Genomic DNA, 16,247 nt, shown 5'->3' with positions numbered 1-16,247 from the left:
TAAACATATTGTCCTATTGTTTGAAATAGCCAGTGTCAGAATATAGTTGCCATTTGCTGATTTTGTCATTCAGTGTACATGTGAGCACCTGAGTGTATTAAATTAAGGTAAATGCTCTCCCTTAGCCACACAAAATAAAATACTCATTTGGTGTTCATTGTCATGCCAATCTATATATCTCTACATTAGACCTCTCTATTCTCATATTTTATTGTTATTTCTGTTTGGAGACTCTCATCAGTATACCAAGTCATTCAAAGTTGCCATGATTCCACACTATCTCAAGCAGAATCTTTTTTATGGTTGTTGCTTCAAATGAGTTTATAAGGTACATCTAAGCCCCTGCCCGTTGGGTATATTTCCCTTAGTGCAAACATTGAAGGATATCACAGTGGGAGTTTGTTATGGAATCACAGTTCATTTTTACTTTTTAAAAAAAAATAACCAAGCTTAGGTCCTAGAGATATGACTTATGGGTTAAGAATAAGTCTGTTCTTCTGGAGGAACCAGATTCTGTCCCCTGTACTTACATCTGGTGGCTCACCAGAATATTTAACTCCAGATCCAAGGGATCTGATATTCTATTCTTACCTCTTTAGTCAACCACATGCAATGCTACAAATACATATACTTAATATCATAAAGTGATTATAAAATTAAAGAAATAAGTCTTTAAAACCAAACTCATCACCATGAATGGTGGCACACAACTTTAATCCCAGCACTCTGGAGGCAGAATCAGGTCGATCTCTGTGAGTTCGAGGTCAGTGTTGTCAACAGAGTGAGTTCCATGACATCCAGGACTACACAGAGAAACTCTGTCTAGAAAACTCAAAAGAAATAAATAAGATCTCTCTATATATACTGAGTTAGAGGTACACATCTAATTAATATCTCTCTACTCAGCTTGAAATACTCTTCAATTGGACAAAGTTCACATCATTTAACAGTTCATAATGCAACAATTAAACTTGTGCACTAACTGGAAGTTTGATGTTTATTTATTGCCATGGAAAAATGAGTAAGTGTTGCTTCATCTTTCATAGTCCCAGATATTCTCTAATATCTTATATCATCATGATCTCTTCCTCACCCCCTCTTCCTCTTCACCTCAGTGCTTTACTGAAGTTTTAAAAACTCTTTTTTTAACTTGAATACCAAGCATTTCTAATTCAATAAAATTAGTGTTGGTGTCACAGTGGCGATTATAGCTGTCTTACAATTCAATGCAATTAAGTACTTAAATAATTTATACATAAATCTTTTAAATATTTGCTACAATGAAAAATGGATTTATAAAAGAGTGAACTACTTTTTTGTTACCGTTATTCATAGCATTCAACATCTCAGAGAGCAGGAACCCTGGTTTTACTACTTTTAAGGGAAATTAGTTCTAGGAGACCTAATGACCATTACTGAACTTAATAAGTCAAAAGCCTAGGCCCTGGCAGGCTACTAAGTTATGTTTGTCCATCCAGCCCTAATAAGCCCATTTGAGAAACAAATAATACTATAAAACAGAAAACAGATTTATTCAATGTGTCTGCATTGGGAAGAGAAACAGCTAAGTCTAGTGGCCAACATCCCATTATATGGTTCATCATTCAAGACCCTTATATAAGCTATAGGTTTAAGTAGAGAACCATAGATACTCATAACTTAGCAATAAGAGTCACAGAGTGGCCCAGTCCACTATGGCTTAGGCTCCAATCTCACCTGAAAGTGGTCTGACAAGTTGTCAGAATTGTATGAAATCTATCAAACAATCCTCTGATTGACACCACACTTCAGTCTTTTGCTTTTGCCAATTGACTGGGATGCCTTGTTTCAGTTGTCTTAGAGTCTTCAAATTGGAAGTCCAAATATATAATGGAAACATTGGAAAGGGACCCCATATACTCCATTTTTAAATCCCCAGAAACTGCATTGTATGTGATAAAATTGGTATTCAATAAATGTTTGTTAAATTGATAGTTTATAAATGACAGAAAATGCATTTTTGAAAACAATATGCCTTTCAACCCAGAGTGAATGAAACCTGAAGTAGAAAAAGAAGTCATCAGGAAAAAGGCAGACACATATGGGAATTGGAATGGAGGAGAGGTGAACAGTTAGTGTCACTGGCAGTTCCAGTATCTCACAGATGAGTGCTATAGCAATTAGGAAAAGAAATAGTAACACTGATTGACCTAGTACAACAGTTGATTAATCTTGTATCAAGGAAGAGAGATTTCAAGGAGTGAAATGAAAGCAACTGAAAGCAGAGGGATGCTGATAAATTACCACAATTAACCTTTCTGATAGCCTAAAGCAACTAGCACAGCATGATAAAATGTAGAACACAGAAGTTACAACAGGTGAGAGATTCAGGCTTCAAGGGAGGATAGAGACTTCAGTTTAGCTAAAGTCTCTCATGTGTCTCCTAACAAGGCAACATCCACATTCTGTTAAGAAGAAAAAAAGAAAATCTGTTTAAACTTCACAGTAGCTATGGATTATATAATTTTGTGCACTTTGCTATAACTAACTTCACTAGTTGTGTAGTTATACAAAGGCACAAACCCACAGATAGCAGCACAGACACGGTATGCACTGTCTTTGGAAAACTTGTAATGATTTAACTGAGCAAGGATAAAAAGACATGGAAAATATAGAGACATGAGATATGAGAGGAATCCTCATCCAGGAATCTGGTGAAGCTCTTTCTGATAGCTAAGCAATAATTACAACATAATTAACATCGACTTAATACCTTTCTCCCTTCCTACAAAGAAATTTAAAATGATCTAAGTATCTCACCAGAAACCCCATTTACATAGAAAAATCATGCACTAAACTCGTTGCACAATACAAATTGCTCATGATGTCACCCTATGTATATTATATTATATGTAATAAATAGATCATATTATGATTCTATCCATGGCATCCTTGGATCCACCTTACTTACCTAATTTTTCAAAAGATATGGAAAAGAAAAATAAAATATCTTTACAACATTTTGTTGTTGTTTACACCAAGATTTAATTTATTTTATGCATATGTGTTATGCCTACATGAAATGTATGTGTAACATATGTATTCAGTGCCCTTGGAAGGTAAAAGGAGTCAGAATCACTAGTGCTGGAGTTACATATGGTGTTGAGCTACTCTATGGATGATGGGAGCTGAACCCAATTTTTTGAAGACCAGCAACTGATCTTAATCTCTGAGATTTTTCTCCAGATGCAAAGATATATATATATATATATATATATTATATATATATATATATATATATATCAATTAGTTGTGAATGTGAATTAAGGAGCATATATCTACAGATAGATATTTCTTGCTTTCTGCATCTCTTTTTCCCAAATATGAGTGTGTCTGATCTTAATTCCCCATCTTCCCCCTTCCCCCACACCTCAGTTCATAAGCACTACATTAAACTAACTTAAATGAATCTCCACTTCAGCATCAAACCCAAACAATCTGAAATTCGTATCTTTGTCCAAGTCATGAATCCTGGTTTTCCTTGTTTCAAGTTCCTGAAAAGATTAAGAGGCCTTCTCTGGCTGCTGAAGTTGAAATGTGGAACCATGACTCTGTTACTTCACTGCTGACAGGAGTTGTAGTGAAAATATATGAACCCAATGCATGCAGCATTCAAGATCCAAGTATTAAATGGTATATTCTAGGATGTACATGTCTGTAGAAGGAGATTTTCTCCATCTAGCTTGGTCCCACTGGACCAGTTTTCTCTCTACCCATTGGGTCCTGCAGACACTTAATGAAATAACCACTCTGAGCCTCAATATCATTTATAATTGTTTAGCCAATGGCTTAGGCTTTTTATTGGCTAGCTCTCTCTTAATTTTTAGCCTATTTCTAGTAATCTGCATGTCTCTATGTGGTCTTTGCTTACCAGTGATGCCAGGGTCTCTTGATTTCCTGGCTGCTATATGGCATTTGTCTTTCCTCCTTCCTGTCCCTTTGTTCATAATTCCTGCCTAGCTAAGTTCTTTCTGTCCATTAGCCAAAACAGCTTTATTCATCAACCAATAAGAGAAACATATAGTCACAGTATACAGAGGAACATCCCCCATCATCTACTCTTTTTCTGTCTAAATAAAAGGAAGGTTTTGACTTTAACATAATAAAATTATATGTAACAAATTCATTATATCTAATTTATCTTTTATCATACCTAAAGAAAACCATAATCATTACTGTCTGTCTTCAACACCATCATAGACCCCAGAAGGTTAATATATAAACTGTAGAATTGACAGAGACTTCTTGCTGCCTGGACAGTCACTCAAAACTCTGTAATGTTGGAGCATCCATCTTTAGTCAATAGGCCCAGAATGTCTGGCAGATTTTTTAATGATCCAGGAAATAGAAGGACCATCCTGTTCCTTGGCAAGTTCAGAAATCACTTTCCTTTGTAACCTGCTTGTCCAGTTTGGACAGCATATTGTCAAGCAGTCCAGGCAAAAGTAGTTACTTATCCAAGTGGCTATCCCTGCCATATTGAAGACAAACTCCATAATGAGTTTCTTCAATGCCCATCTTCCTCTCTGATGTAATTGTTATTGCCAGGAAATGTGTCTCATTGTCATGAAAAGCCCTAAGTTTACAAACCATTTGGAATGCCATATTCTGTTGGTCTTTGAAAGGTTTCTGAAGAATATCTATCCATCTGAAATATATCTCTATATATCTAGAAAACCGAACTATTATGACTTTAAGTTTTGACTATTATAGATCACTGTCTATTAATCTTTTTTTCAAAATTATACATCACATTTTTTAATGAGCTGTATAAATACAATACCTAAACAGGAGTAGAAATTTACATATAACAAAACTGACCTTAAATTTTTATCAATTAACCAAAATCCATACCAACGTCTAGCTCCCTCAGGTTTGTTTCTTTCTTGCTTTCTTTCCTTCTATCTTTCTTTCTTTTGTTCATCCTTTTGGCATTTGAGACAAAGTTTCTCTGTGTAGTTTTGTAGATCAGGCTGGTTTTGAACTCACAGAGATCTGCCTTCCTCTGCCTCCTGAGTGCTGAGATTAATTCTAAACCATTGAAAGGCACATAAAGCTTCCTTCCATCAGTATACACTTAACATCTAGTTACTTGGAGAAACAAAAACAAAAACTGTTATTGCTCTTGATCTTATTTATTGCTTTTTGGAGGGAAAGAATTATTTTAAGATGAAAGATTTGAAAATGAACCAATGTGTTTAAGTGATTTCACTGGGTCCATTGTGTTTGTGTGTGTGTGTGTGTGTGTGTGTGTGTGTGTGTGTGTGTGTGTGTGTGTGTGTGTGTGTGTTTTAATCTTATAACAAGGGAATGAAGTATAAAATAGTTCTACTTAAATGACATTTTTATTGAGTCCCAAATATATTAGCTTTTTTGACAATGCCACATAACTAATGCCTAGCAAAACTTGGATTTCAACTTGAGATATCTATGTTTCATGTTTGAACCCTTTACCACCAAACATCCTTCCATTCAGTTACCCATTTAGATAAAGGCAGAAATGTGAAACTGGAAATGTGTGTATATGCGAATGAATATAAACATTGATTCAGATGTTGATATATATGAATATGCTTATATGACACTACCTCTTTTAAATACGAAATAAAGAGTTATTATATGTTATATTGATTTTAAAATGTCCTCTTTTGTTTTCATTTCGTTGTAAGCTTTCTTCTTTCAGTATCTTTCATCACTAACTAAGTTTCTTCCTATGTTTTTGTGAACTATTTTCTGCACCAGGATAATTGCTTCTTGTGCCATGAGCAACCAACACTTCCCTGAAATTACTGCAAAGACCCAAGGGACAGATTTATAGTCAGAAGTCTTAGGTGTTAAAACACACTTGGGACTTAAGTTGAGGTTGAAAATCAGAGCCCTATGGAATGGATATATCTTATCAGTTATCTTTGCTTTCCTTTACTGCTTATGCTTAATAAATGGCAGGGGATTCCATAAGTATCTGCCCAGAGCAACTACAAAAGTATTGCAAACAAGAGGCATATTCTTAGCCTTGTATTTTCATTGTTAATTTATAGTGAAAGCAAAAGCTGAACATGTGAGTGCAACATACATAACTATAACACAAAGATTGCATAATTAGGTATGTCTAATTTTAGAATAATTTATGATTTATTTATATATTAGAATGATAATTTCATCTAAGATATGGTACAGGAGCATTAAAGATAATATGCAGCCACAAAAGACAGACTAATGATCAGTTACAGGAGAAATAATTGCAACAGTTAGGTAGATATGTTTGGCATGAGAAGATTGGGCCTTAACTTTGTATGAAAAAAAGCAACTAAGTCTATGTAGGGTCTCATACTCTGTCTTGGTCATTGGGAAGAAAATAGAAAAAATAAAACAGGGAGGTATTCTCAAAAGAAGAGTCACTAAAGGATTCCATTGGTACAAGTTAATGAAACTAAAAAATATTATCTGTGGACATTGTTACATTTCCCTGCCTTGTAGTCTTTAAAACAAATCAATACCTGCTGAGAATAGTAATAATTACTCAGAAAATTCAGTTCTGCCTATGGACAGAAATCATTTTAAAAACCTCACATGAATAAAATTTTATTGTGGACCTCCCCGTACATTAGGATAGGTGATGCAAATGAGTGCCAGTCTCATATATGTAATTATTTAAATAAAAACTGTACTTGATTAAAGAGAGAAATATTTATATTGCCAATGTCTACAAAAACAATTTCTGAGACAATTGGAAATCAGAGCAAGAAAAACACATGTGGAAAGAAAATCCTATAAAAAGTAAAAGAAGCAAGATATGGCTGATTGTAAGTTCATTGAATATACACTTGTAAAACTAGTGCAAAATAATTTTATTTCTATTTAGAGAAAAGTAATAAAATTTCTAAGACTGTTTCTATTTGGGTGGTAAAATTTTTACCAGAGAGATGAACAATGAGATTCCCTTGCTATCTAATTGTCCCCTGCTTTTCATTAAGGAGAGAAAGATGTGGTTAAGGAATACAAAAAGGTATATGGAGACATATATTGTACATATCCAAGCTGGCTTTAGGATCCATATATAGTGAAGATAAAGAGGACAGTACCATGTACAAATTCTTGAACTAGCAAGGTTGAAATCTAAGCTGAAAATATTTACTTACAATATAAATTGACACATATTTCCCCAACCTCATTATCCTCATATAATAGACTTGAAAAGGTTTAGGGAAAAACTTGGGAAAACAAGACTGGTTAGTAAAACCAGATACTAACTTAATATATTTTAATGAAATGAAGGCAATTTTACTTGTTTTTATACTCTAACACTTCCAAAATAATTTAGGTTAATTCATGAATATTCATGCCATCTTATGAATATCTATTTTCTGAGTAAATCCATATAGAGGAGAATAATACTAGGCAGGATCCTTCTTTACCTTTGAGGTTTTTGAGGAGACAGCAGCAGTGGAATTACAGAACAAAAGGGACACAAGAAATCAATAGTCCTACTTGCTGTAAATCTTATAAATATTAAGAGACCTGCATGGCAAGCTATAATCAAAAGTGTAAGAGTTGCACGTATAGGTTGGGGATAAACATCAGCAATCTAATTGAATGTAAGCCTACTTAATAAGAGAGAATTCATGCCTGGTGCTCTACCCATAGCAGGTGAGGTCATGGAACTGTACAGACAACTGTTAAAAATGTAAAGAACAACTGACTATGGAATGTCCAGGCCCAACTGATATATCTGCAACATATCCCCTACACCTAAGGCCCAGAGGATATTGCAGAATAGCAGGGAGAAAGACTGTAAAATCCGTAGGACCAGGATATATGCCGTGAGATAGTATTTTCTGTTTATAACACAGAAGCAGCATCCATGAAATATAAAAAATATATTTTCCAAAAGAGCTGTGAACCTTGAGATCACCAGATGACATAGCAATGTAGGTGAGAACAATCTTAAAAAGCTCCACCTCTAGGCGAAGAGCTACATTCATTTAATGATTGCTGAGAGAGGAAGATTCAATCTTCTAGGAAAGCCCTTTTCCAATTCCAAGAAGTCAGCCTTAAACACACACACACACACACACACACACACACACGCAACACTAGATGGACGTATAAGGCTGTATTTCTATATACATGAGTAATATATATATATATATATACATATATATATTATATTATATAGATGTTATATTTCAGAAGTAATATATATATATATATATATATATATATATATATATATATTATTCGACATATATGTTTCTGTTGGGGATAATTCCTTGCTGTAACAATTACAAATGAAAAGCTATGTATAGACAAAGAAAAGTAGAATGGTATTAGTGAGAGAAGGGAATACTGTCTCACATTGATTGAGAAGCATTTTTTATGGACTGACATTTCAGGCAAACTGTAAGATACCATATTATCTGAAATATAGAGTGTCAGGGAGTTCTGGTAAAGGTGAGCAGGAGAACAGAAGGTTAGATGAACCAGTATTATGCAACAAGGCCAGTGAGCTGGAGCAACATGGACAGAGGAGAGTTGGAGATGAGCATGAATAGGTGAATCCTGGGAAGATAAAATGAATAACAAATTCTGAATAGCTCTGTGGCTTCAGTCAAAGTACTTCAGGAGAACTAAAACAGGATAGCAACATAGCAAATTTTCTTAACTATTTTCAAGGATAGGGACTGATAAAGAATTCCACTTGCTGCTTTCCAATGAACATGCAGAAATTCTAATTCAATGAAATTTGGGGTAACAGAATTTCAAATATTCACATTTATGGTATCAGACATGTGAACAGAAGCACAGAATTTGTCTTGGCTTTTAATTCTTCTCAATCGCCAGTAGTGGTTCTCAAACTGAAGCAACTTTGCCTACCACACCTGTGGATATTAGGCACCTATGGTTGCTATAGCAGGGGAATGAGGCATTACTAGTTTTCTAGTCATTAAATGTGTCTACTGTATTTCAGTGTGCTTGTTAATAATCCAACGAACTAATGCATCAAACAAAACTTGGGCTTGCTGGCTGGTGTGGTATATGAATGATATTTATTAAAATTTACTTCATAGGGTCTCTCAATGTCACAACCTATGAGGTGCCTAAGGTATATATAAACAGTCATTACCCCTAAGACATAATAAGAAATTTAATCTTTGTTTAAATGATAGTCTAACTGCCATTTCATAAATGTTTTAATGAATGTGAACAAAATTGAAAGTAATTGTGTAAACAGAGGGTGATATTTTTCTGAATTATTTTTATTTTAGAAATCAAATATTTAATTTAATATTTAATGTTCTTGGTTGGTATGATTTTTCAGCAGGTGGAAGCACTTGCTGGCCTGATAGATGACCTGAATTCCATTACTGGAACCCACATGGTGAATGTAAAGGCCTCACTACCACCAATTGTCTTCTGAAAACCACATATGCATCATAGCACATGTATTTCTTCTTCCTATCACAAACACAAAAAAATAAACAAAAAATATACTGAAATTTTCTGAATACATTGCTTACTGTCATGTCCTATCCTGCTGTAATATATGATGATACAGATCAGGTCAATTAAATAATCATTGTTCAACACACACACACACACACACACACACACACACACACACACACACACACACACACACACCCCTTTGGAATGAGCCAAATATTTAAAGGTAGTAATGCAATTACATTAGCACTAATCAACTGATAGACTGGTTTCTAAAGACAGTATTGCTAAAATGTGAGTGGTCAAAAAATGCCAAGTTCCTTGGAGAACAGACATATTAGGAAAACATGGGTATTCTTATATTTACAAAACAATGAGAAGAGTGAGTCTCTGAAAATAAAAGAATACAAATTTTTAAAGAAAATGAGTGCTTGAGACAAGTCCTTACTGAGAAACAGTAACCTCCTGGTTAAAACAGGTACAAATTGATAACTGGTGTACAAACATGTACAGAGACCTGGGATTCCAGTGCATCTGATGTATTTTAGGCACAGATAGTAGCTTCTGAGAGTAGAGGAGGATAAATGAGAGAGTCCCTATAAGGTAAAGAATTTTGTTCAATTTGGGGGGGGGGAGAAATGTTTGAGCTAAAAAGACCCCAGTTAGAGCTATGGTTTTTATTAATAGTGATGTCTACAAACATTAATTTTTGTCTATGAATTACCTTTTCATACTGGGAAGACAAAAGAGGAAAATTGAAAGTATATAAGCTTGGCTTCTTCAAGCCTTGACACCATCACTTTTTGTTAAGAATTTACACCAAATGCTTTATGATATTTTGGATTTGGAAGATTTATTCCCCATACTGTAGCAGTAGTATCCTCTTGCCTACAAGGCAAGCTATAAATCTCCTAGATTCCATAGAACATGCATGATGGTTGCTGACATATATTTCTTTATTCCCAGGGAAACATCAAGGACCACACCAGTGACATAATAGTAAGGTAGGTATAATTAATAAAGCAAAGTGAAATATTATTTCCTCAAACAAGAAGGAAACTTCTGCAGCAATACCAACTGTGCCTGAATGCTATTTTAAACTGTAAAAAACTCTTTTGTTAATTTAATTAAAATAATAATACTTTTTGTCCTAAAACAAAATCCAAGGGATAGAAACTGTTAGAATACATGGATTTGTGCTGGATGCTTTTCATAGTAGGGTGCCTGAAGGCATATTCAGAGAAGTGATGATATCATAATTATTGTGAAGGAGGCTTAATATAAACACAGCAGAGTCAAAAATTTGGTGAATAAAGTAAATATTATTTTTTATGTTTCTAATTACTTCTTATTAAAATGAAGTATTTTATCTACACATAGCAGAATTTATCATAGTCATTTTTGTTATATTTACACAATTCATAATTATTGTTTCTAAACTTATGGTATTCTACAAATTGATTTTTTCTTAAATGATTATCATTTACATATACATCTATAGTGCCCAAGCTGTACTTTGCTGATGAGTATTCTAGAGTATAGTCTGTTGAATGTCATGTTTCAAGAGAAGCTTATAGAACTCTTTCTGTGCCCTACTTAATAGTCACACATTGCCAGTGCCATGGAAAATGACATGATTACTACAAACAAGTATTTCCAAGTTCAAATAGGCTTAATATGTTCAATTGCCAACTTTTCTCTTGAACTAACAGGGTTAATATTTGGGAGAAATATTTCTTGAAAAAGGAAACTGCAGAAGTTGCTGTCACATCAAAATTCAACTTAGACACTATTAAAATTATATTTAACAGAGTTGCCATATCCAACCTTCTATTTTTCTGTTGTCTATACACAGATGTGGATCTAAAGGAGGAAATGTGTGACTTTCAGCTAGTCTTGATTATTTTATGTTGATTACAAATTATATAGATGGGAGGAATGTGAAGCAGAGTGTAATGAAAACCAAGAAAAGAAGGCAATAGCAGTTCAATTCCACAGTTAACCAATTTTGGAATTAGAAAGACATGTACAAATAAGAACTCCTCAATTGATTAAATATGTGAACTCTGACAATTTATTTGATTTTTGTTTGTTTCATGACCCTGAATGCATTCTTATAGTAATACACCTATATTGCTAGGTTATTATGAAAATTAGGTAAAATGTAAGTCCATGTCATGCTTTTCTAAATGCAGTAATCATTCAAGTATGTTTTACCTTTCTTCATTTCAACTAATCACTGAAATTTTAGCATCAGTGAGGTTACTCTTATTATCTTCATTAACATGACTACATACAGGATAGAAATATAGTTTGCTTTTAGAGTCATTCCATAGCAAGTCCAAGACAAACAAAAATGGCCATACAATGCTCAAGGCCAAATAGATTCACAAAATTGGATTAAAAAAGAAAGTGCAATAATTTCGGGTCACAATTCTCAATCGTGGCAAATTTTCACTCATTTCCATTTTGAATCAGTTCTTCTCAATAACAATGTGCACCATTATGCAGAAGAAACATGTGAGGCAATGTTTCATCCACTGTACTGAAAGGTGAAACTCCAGGCTGAAGATAATGGAGCTACCAGCTGACATATACCCTTTAAGAAAAAGAGTTTCCCTTTCTACATAGAAATGTGATAGAGCACATCATGTTGAGAAAGACAATCATAATTTTGTGATTCTGGGGAAGGCAATATGTCTGTAGATAGTGTATACTTGCTTCTTCATAGCTCCTGGCTTTCATCAACATGTATTGTGAAGTGCAGACTTGGCCATAACATTGGGAATTAAATTTTCTTTTGCTTAAGTTCCTAAGCCACACACCTCTGATGAGTGAAAATACTTCTGAGAAACAATGCCCACAGCAGTATTTTGTGAACTTCCATTTTTAAGGCTGGGAAGCAAGTCCCTTTAACAGAATATGTTACATAAGGACATTATTTTTTTTTAAAGCATCTTGGGAAAATCATAAGATTCTTACCCGGTTTGCCGGGGGTTGTTAAGTAGTGAAGTATTTAGACATCTCAGGGCCTTCCTCCCCTCTTATTCTAATGACCTTGTGCTCTCTCTTAGCCACTGTCAATGTGTTAACCCCCACTAATATTCTCTCTGATTTTTTTTTTCAGAATTGCAATCTCAGTGATGGTCCTGGCCAAGGCCAGAGTACACTAAGCTGACATCTGCACAACCATGTGGCCTAATGAGGCAAGGTCACAAACCTGCCCACATAACAGATTTTACAGTGTGAAAATCTATGTCCTGAAGGAGGATGAGCAATGGGAACATCTAAGCTCAGGACAAATTTCAACCGAATACACCGGACGCCTTCATGATGTTTACCTGCTTGTTCACTCAAAATCAAATGACTCACTATTAATGGAATTCAAAATACATTCTGATGTGTCATATAAGAGACTAAAAAGGAATGTAATTACTTGGACTGAACCTAATAGCAATACCATGGCAATACGTTTCCGAAACTCAGATTGTTGTCAAGATGTCTGGGAAGATATCTGCCAAGTTCAAGGTAAAGATCCAAGTGTACAAATCACACAAGAAATTACAGATGATTTCGACGTTTTACTAGAACTGGCCAAGATCCAGAATCAGTGTGAGATGCGAATCTGTGAAAACAGCACACTTGAACACATTGCAGATTTATTTAATTTTGTTGAGGATTCGCCAAGCTTTAAGGAAAGGCTGACTCTTCTTTTGGAAAATGATGATTACATTAAAAAATTGCTACATATCTTCCACATTTGTGAAGACCAGCAGAATATGGAAGGCTTATATTTTTTACATTCCATTATTAAAGGGATCTTATTTCTCAACAATATGCGTTTATATGAGATCATGTTTTCTGATGAGTGCATCATGGATGTCTTAGGATGCCTTGAGTATGACCCTGATTTGGATCAGCCATGTCGGCACAGGGAATTCATATGTGTAAATGCAACATTCAAGGAAGTTATGCCAATAGCATGCTCCAATCTCAGGCAAAAAATAGACCAAACCTACAAAATGCAATATATTCGTGACATTCTATTTCCTACACCATCCAAATCTCAAGAGAATAGTCTCTCTAAATTTACATCTTTCATTTCTTACAACAAAATTGAAATAGTTACCTTGCTTCAGGAAGATGAGATGTTTTTGCTCGAAGTATTTACTCAGTTAAAAGATAACACTCTAGGTCACGAAAGACGGCATGAGTTGCTATTTTTTTTCAAGGAATTCTGTGAATTTGCTAAGATGTTAAATAATCAAAACAAAGACATACTAGTGGAAACAGTCATAAACCTTGGACTCATGAGTGCTTTAAAAGTTTCAGTACATACGCAAGACTACCAGACAAAAGAAGCGGCTGTAGACATATTTACTCATCTAGTAGAATATAATCCACAAATGGTCCGAGTATATGCAATTGAAGAAATACATGCCGTCAAAAATGATGATGATCTTCTCATCAATATAATGATAAAACAAATAATCTGTGATCCTGATCCTGAATCTTCATATGTGTTAAGTCTGACTGCAGTTCTTCGTGCTCTTCTTGATCCAGAAAGCATGTGCATAACAGTAAATGGATATGACAAGGAGGAATTTATGGAATTCTTCTATATGCATTGCATGGATAACTTGGCTGAACCAATTTTGGCTATTCCAGAACAAATTGATAGTGATGATAACAGGGCCAACATCTGTCCTGATAATTACCAAAATGCACAATTGCTTGCAGTAGTGTTAGAATTACTCAGCTTTTGTGTAAAACACCACATGCCTTACATGAGAAATTATATTTTGTGCAACAACTTGCTCAGCAGAGTCTTGGTGCTGACGAGATCAAAGCACACGTTTCTGATTTTGTGTGCTATCAGGTTTATGAGACAGATGGTTGGTGTTAATGATAAAATTTATAATCTTTACATAGTGAAGAAAAATCTTTTTGAACCTGTTATAAGAGCTTTTTTACACAATGGGGACAGATACAATATGCTAAATTCAGCTATCATTGAGCTATTTGAATTTATAAGAGAGGAAAATATCAAGTCTCTTATTGCAAACATTGTAGAAAAATTTTTTATGGCTTTTGAATCAGTTGAGTATGTCCAGACCTTTAAAGGGTTAAAAGCTAAATTTGAAGAAGAGAAGGAAAGAGAAAGTCAAATGAGAAGTAATTTACGTAGTATAATATACCAGATCGTATACTGCAGACATAGGAAAGCTATGGACGTAAAAGACAAGGAAGAAATGTGTTCCAGAGAAAGTACTCAAGCCATTGTACCAATGGGAAGTGATTTTCCAAATCGTCATGACATGCTTATAAGAATTAAAGATACGAGTGAAAATAAAATAGAGCAGCCAGAAAGAAAAGCATCTGAAGCATTTGACTGTTCTTCATCTCATTCTGATGCTTCTGCTAATAGTAAGAGTGAGCCACACTATAGCAGCAAGGTTCCTTTAGTGGACTACTCAGATGACGATGATGATGATGATGATGATGATGATGATGGTGATGGTGATGATGACAATGAGAATGAAGGCAATCATAATATTGAAGAAAAGGAAGAAACTCCTCCTAAGAAAACTAAACTTGGTTCATAAAATCAGATGAGGCCATCTATTTTGATTAAAATAAAGTTCTATAAGTATCACAAACTGAAAAATCTAATTAAAAGTTCTTTCTGTTATGGACATTTAGATATGTTAGTATAAGTAGCAAATATGATGAATAAAAGGCTTCAATTTTGTATAAAGAATTTCCCCCGTAATGTAGATGTATAGCAAAAAGTAACCACCCCTGAGTGATAAATTCTTATTGAGAACATCTTATTTTGGCAGCATGGTTTGGGTGGGAGGAGGAAACAGTCTGATAAAGTAATACAATTTGCATTCTTGTCTTTATATTACAAACAATTAAAAAGTTTTATTGCAAAGCCAACTTTCAAAACAGGGTCTAGCAATGGCATTCTTTTCATAAGTTGAAGTTTTTTGAAAGAATCTTTTGTATGTGTGGAAGAAAAATCAACATTATGGTAAAAATAATTCTTTCCAAATTTTTGTGAAGATTTAGCAAAACTTCAATGTTATGCCTAAAACAGTGAAAGAATATTCAACACAATTAAGTGTATATGTTCATGAATAAAATGTTAAGCTGGATCCTAACTGAGTTGTTGGTAATGTAATTCTTTTTAGATGCGAAATATCAAGTATCAATATCAATACAGCACTTTCCCTAATGTGCATTCTCTAGGTCCTCTGGGAATGAAACAGGATGCACCAAATGTCCAGATGGTTAACATTTCTTCATTCATTCATGAATCTTTGTCCTTTTTCCCAGAGTCATAGGTACATAGTAGCTAAACATGCATTTTTTCTGGTTGCTGAAACAATGTAACTAACAAAAATAACTTAACAGAGCAAGTTTTAATTTTTTCTCACAGTGTGAGGGAATACCTTCCATCCTTGTGGGAATGGTACAGGAGTAGACTAGTCAATGGTGGGAGGAATCTAAAGTAGCATGTCACATTGCACCCACAATCAATAAGTAACTGGATAAATTCTGATGCTTACCTCGGTTTCTCTTTTTATTTAGTCCAGGACATCAGCCCATAATACACTGTCACACGCATTAAAGCCATATCGTTCATATTCAATTATTCCAGTCTTTAAATGGCCTCATAAATATGCCAAAAGTTTGTCTCCTAAGCATGGATTCTGTTGATTGTTAACTATAACTAATTGAACTGTTACCTACCAACC

At 34.4% G+C, this 16,247-nt stretch overlaps 1 protein-coding gene across 1 annotated transcript; it reads left to right on the top strand.

Annotated features, from left to right (window-relative positions):
- Positions 1-12,634: 12,634 nt before the first annotated feature.
- LOC100773454 (protein PPP4R3C) lies at positions 12,635-15,335 on the top strand. The gene has a single exon (XM_027432731.2). The coding sequence runs from the start codon at positions 12,675-12,677 to the stop codon at positions 15,087-15,089; it is 2,415 nt and encodes an 804-aa protein (XP_027288532.1). The 5' UTR covers positions 12,635-12,674; the 3' UTR covers positions 15,090-15,335.
- Positions 15,336-16,247: the final 912 nt, after the last annotated feature.

This window comes from Cricetulus griseus, chromosome X (assembly GCF_003668045.3).
Source record: "Cricetulus griseus strain 17A/GY chromosome X, alternate assembly CriGri-PICRH-1.0, whole genome shotgun sequence".
In the NCBI taxonomy this organism is placed as follows: domain Eukaryota; kingdom Metazoa; phylum Chordata; class Mammalia; order Rodentia; family Cricetidae; genus Cricetulus; species Cricetulus griseus.
This window is presented reverse-complemented; position numbering and strand designations above follow the sequence as displayed.

Bases quoted from the DNA above. Each gene is read 5' to 3' on its own strand.
- LOC100773454 (XM_027432731.2), top strand. From the start codon at position 12,675: ATGTGGCCTAATGAGGCAAGGTCACAAACCTGCCCACATAACAGATTT.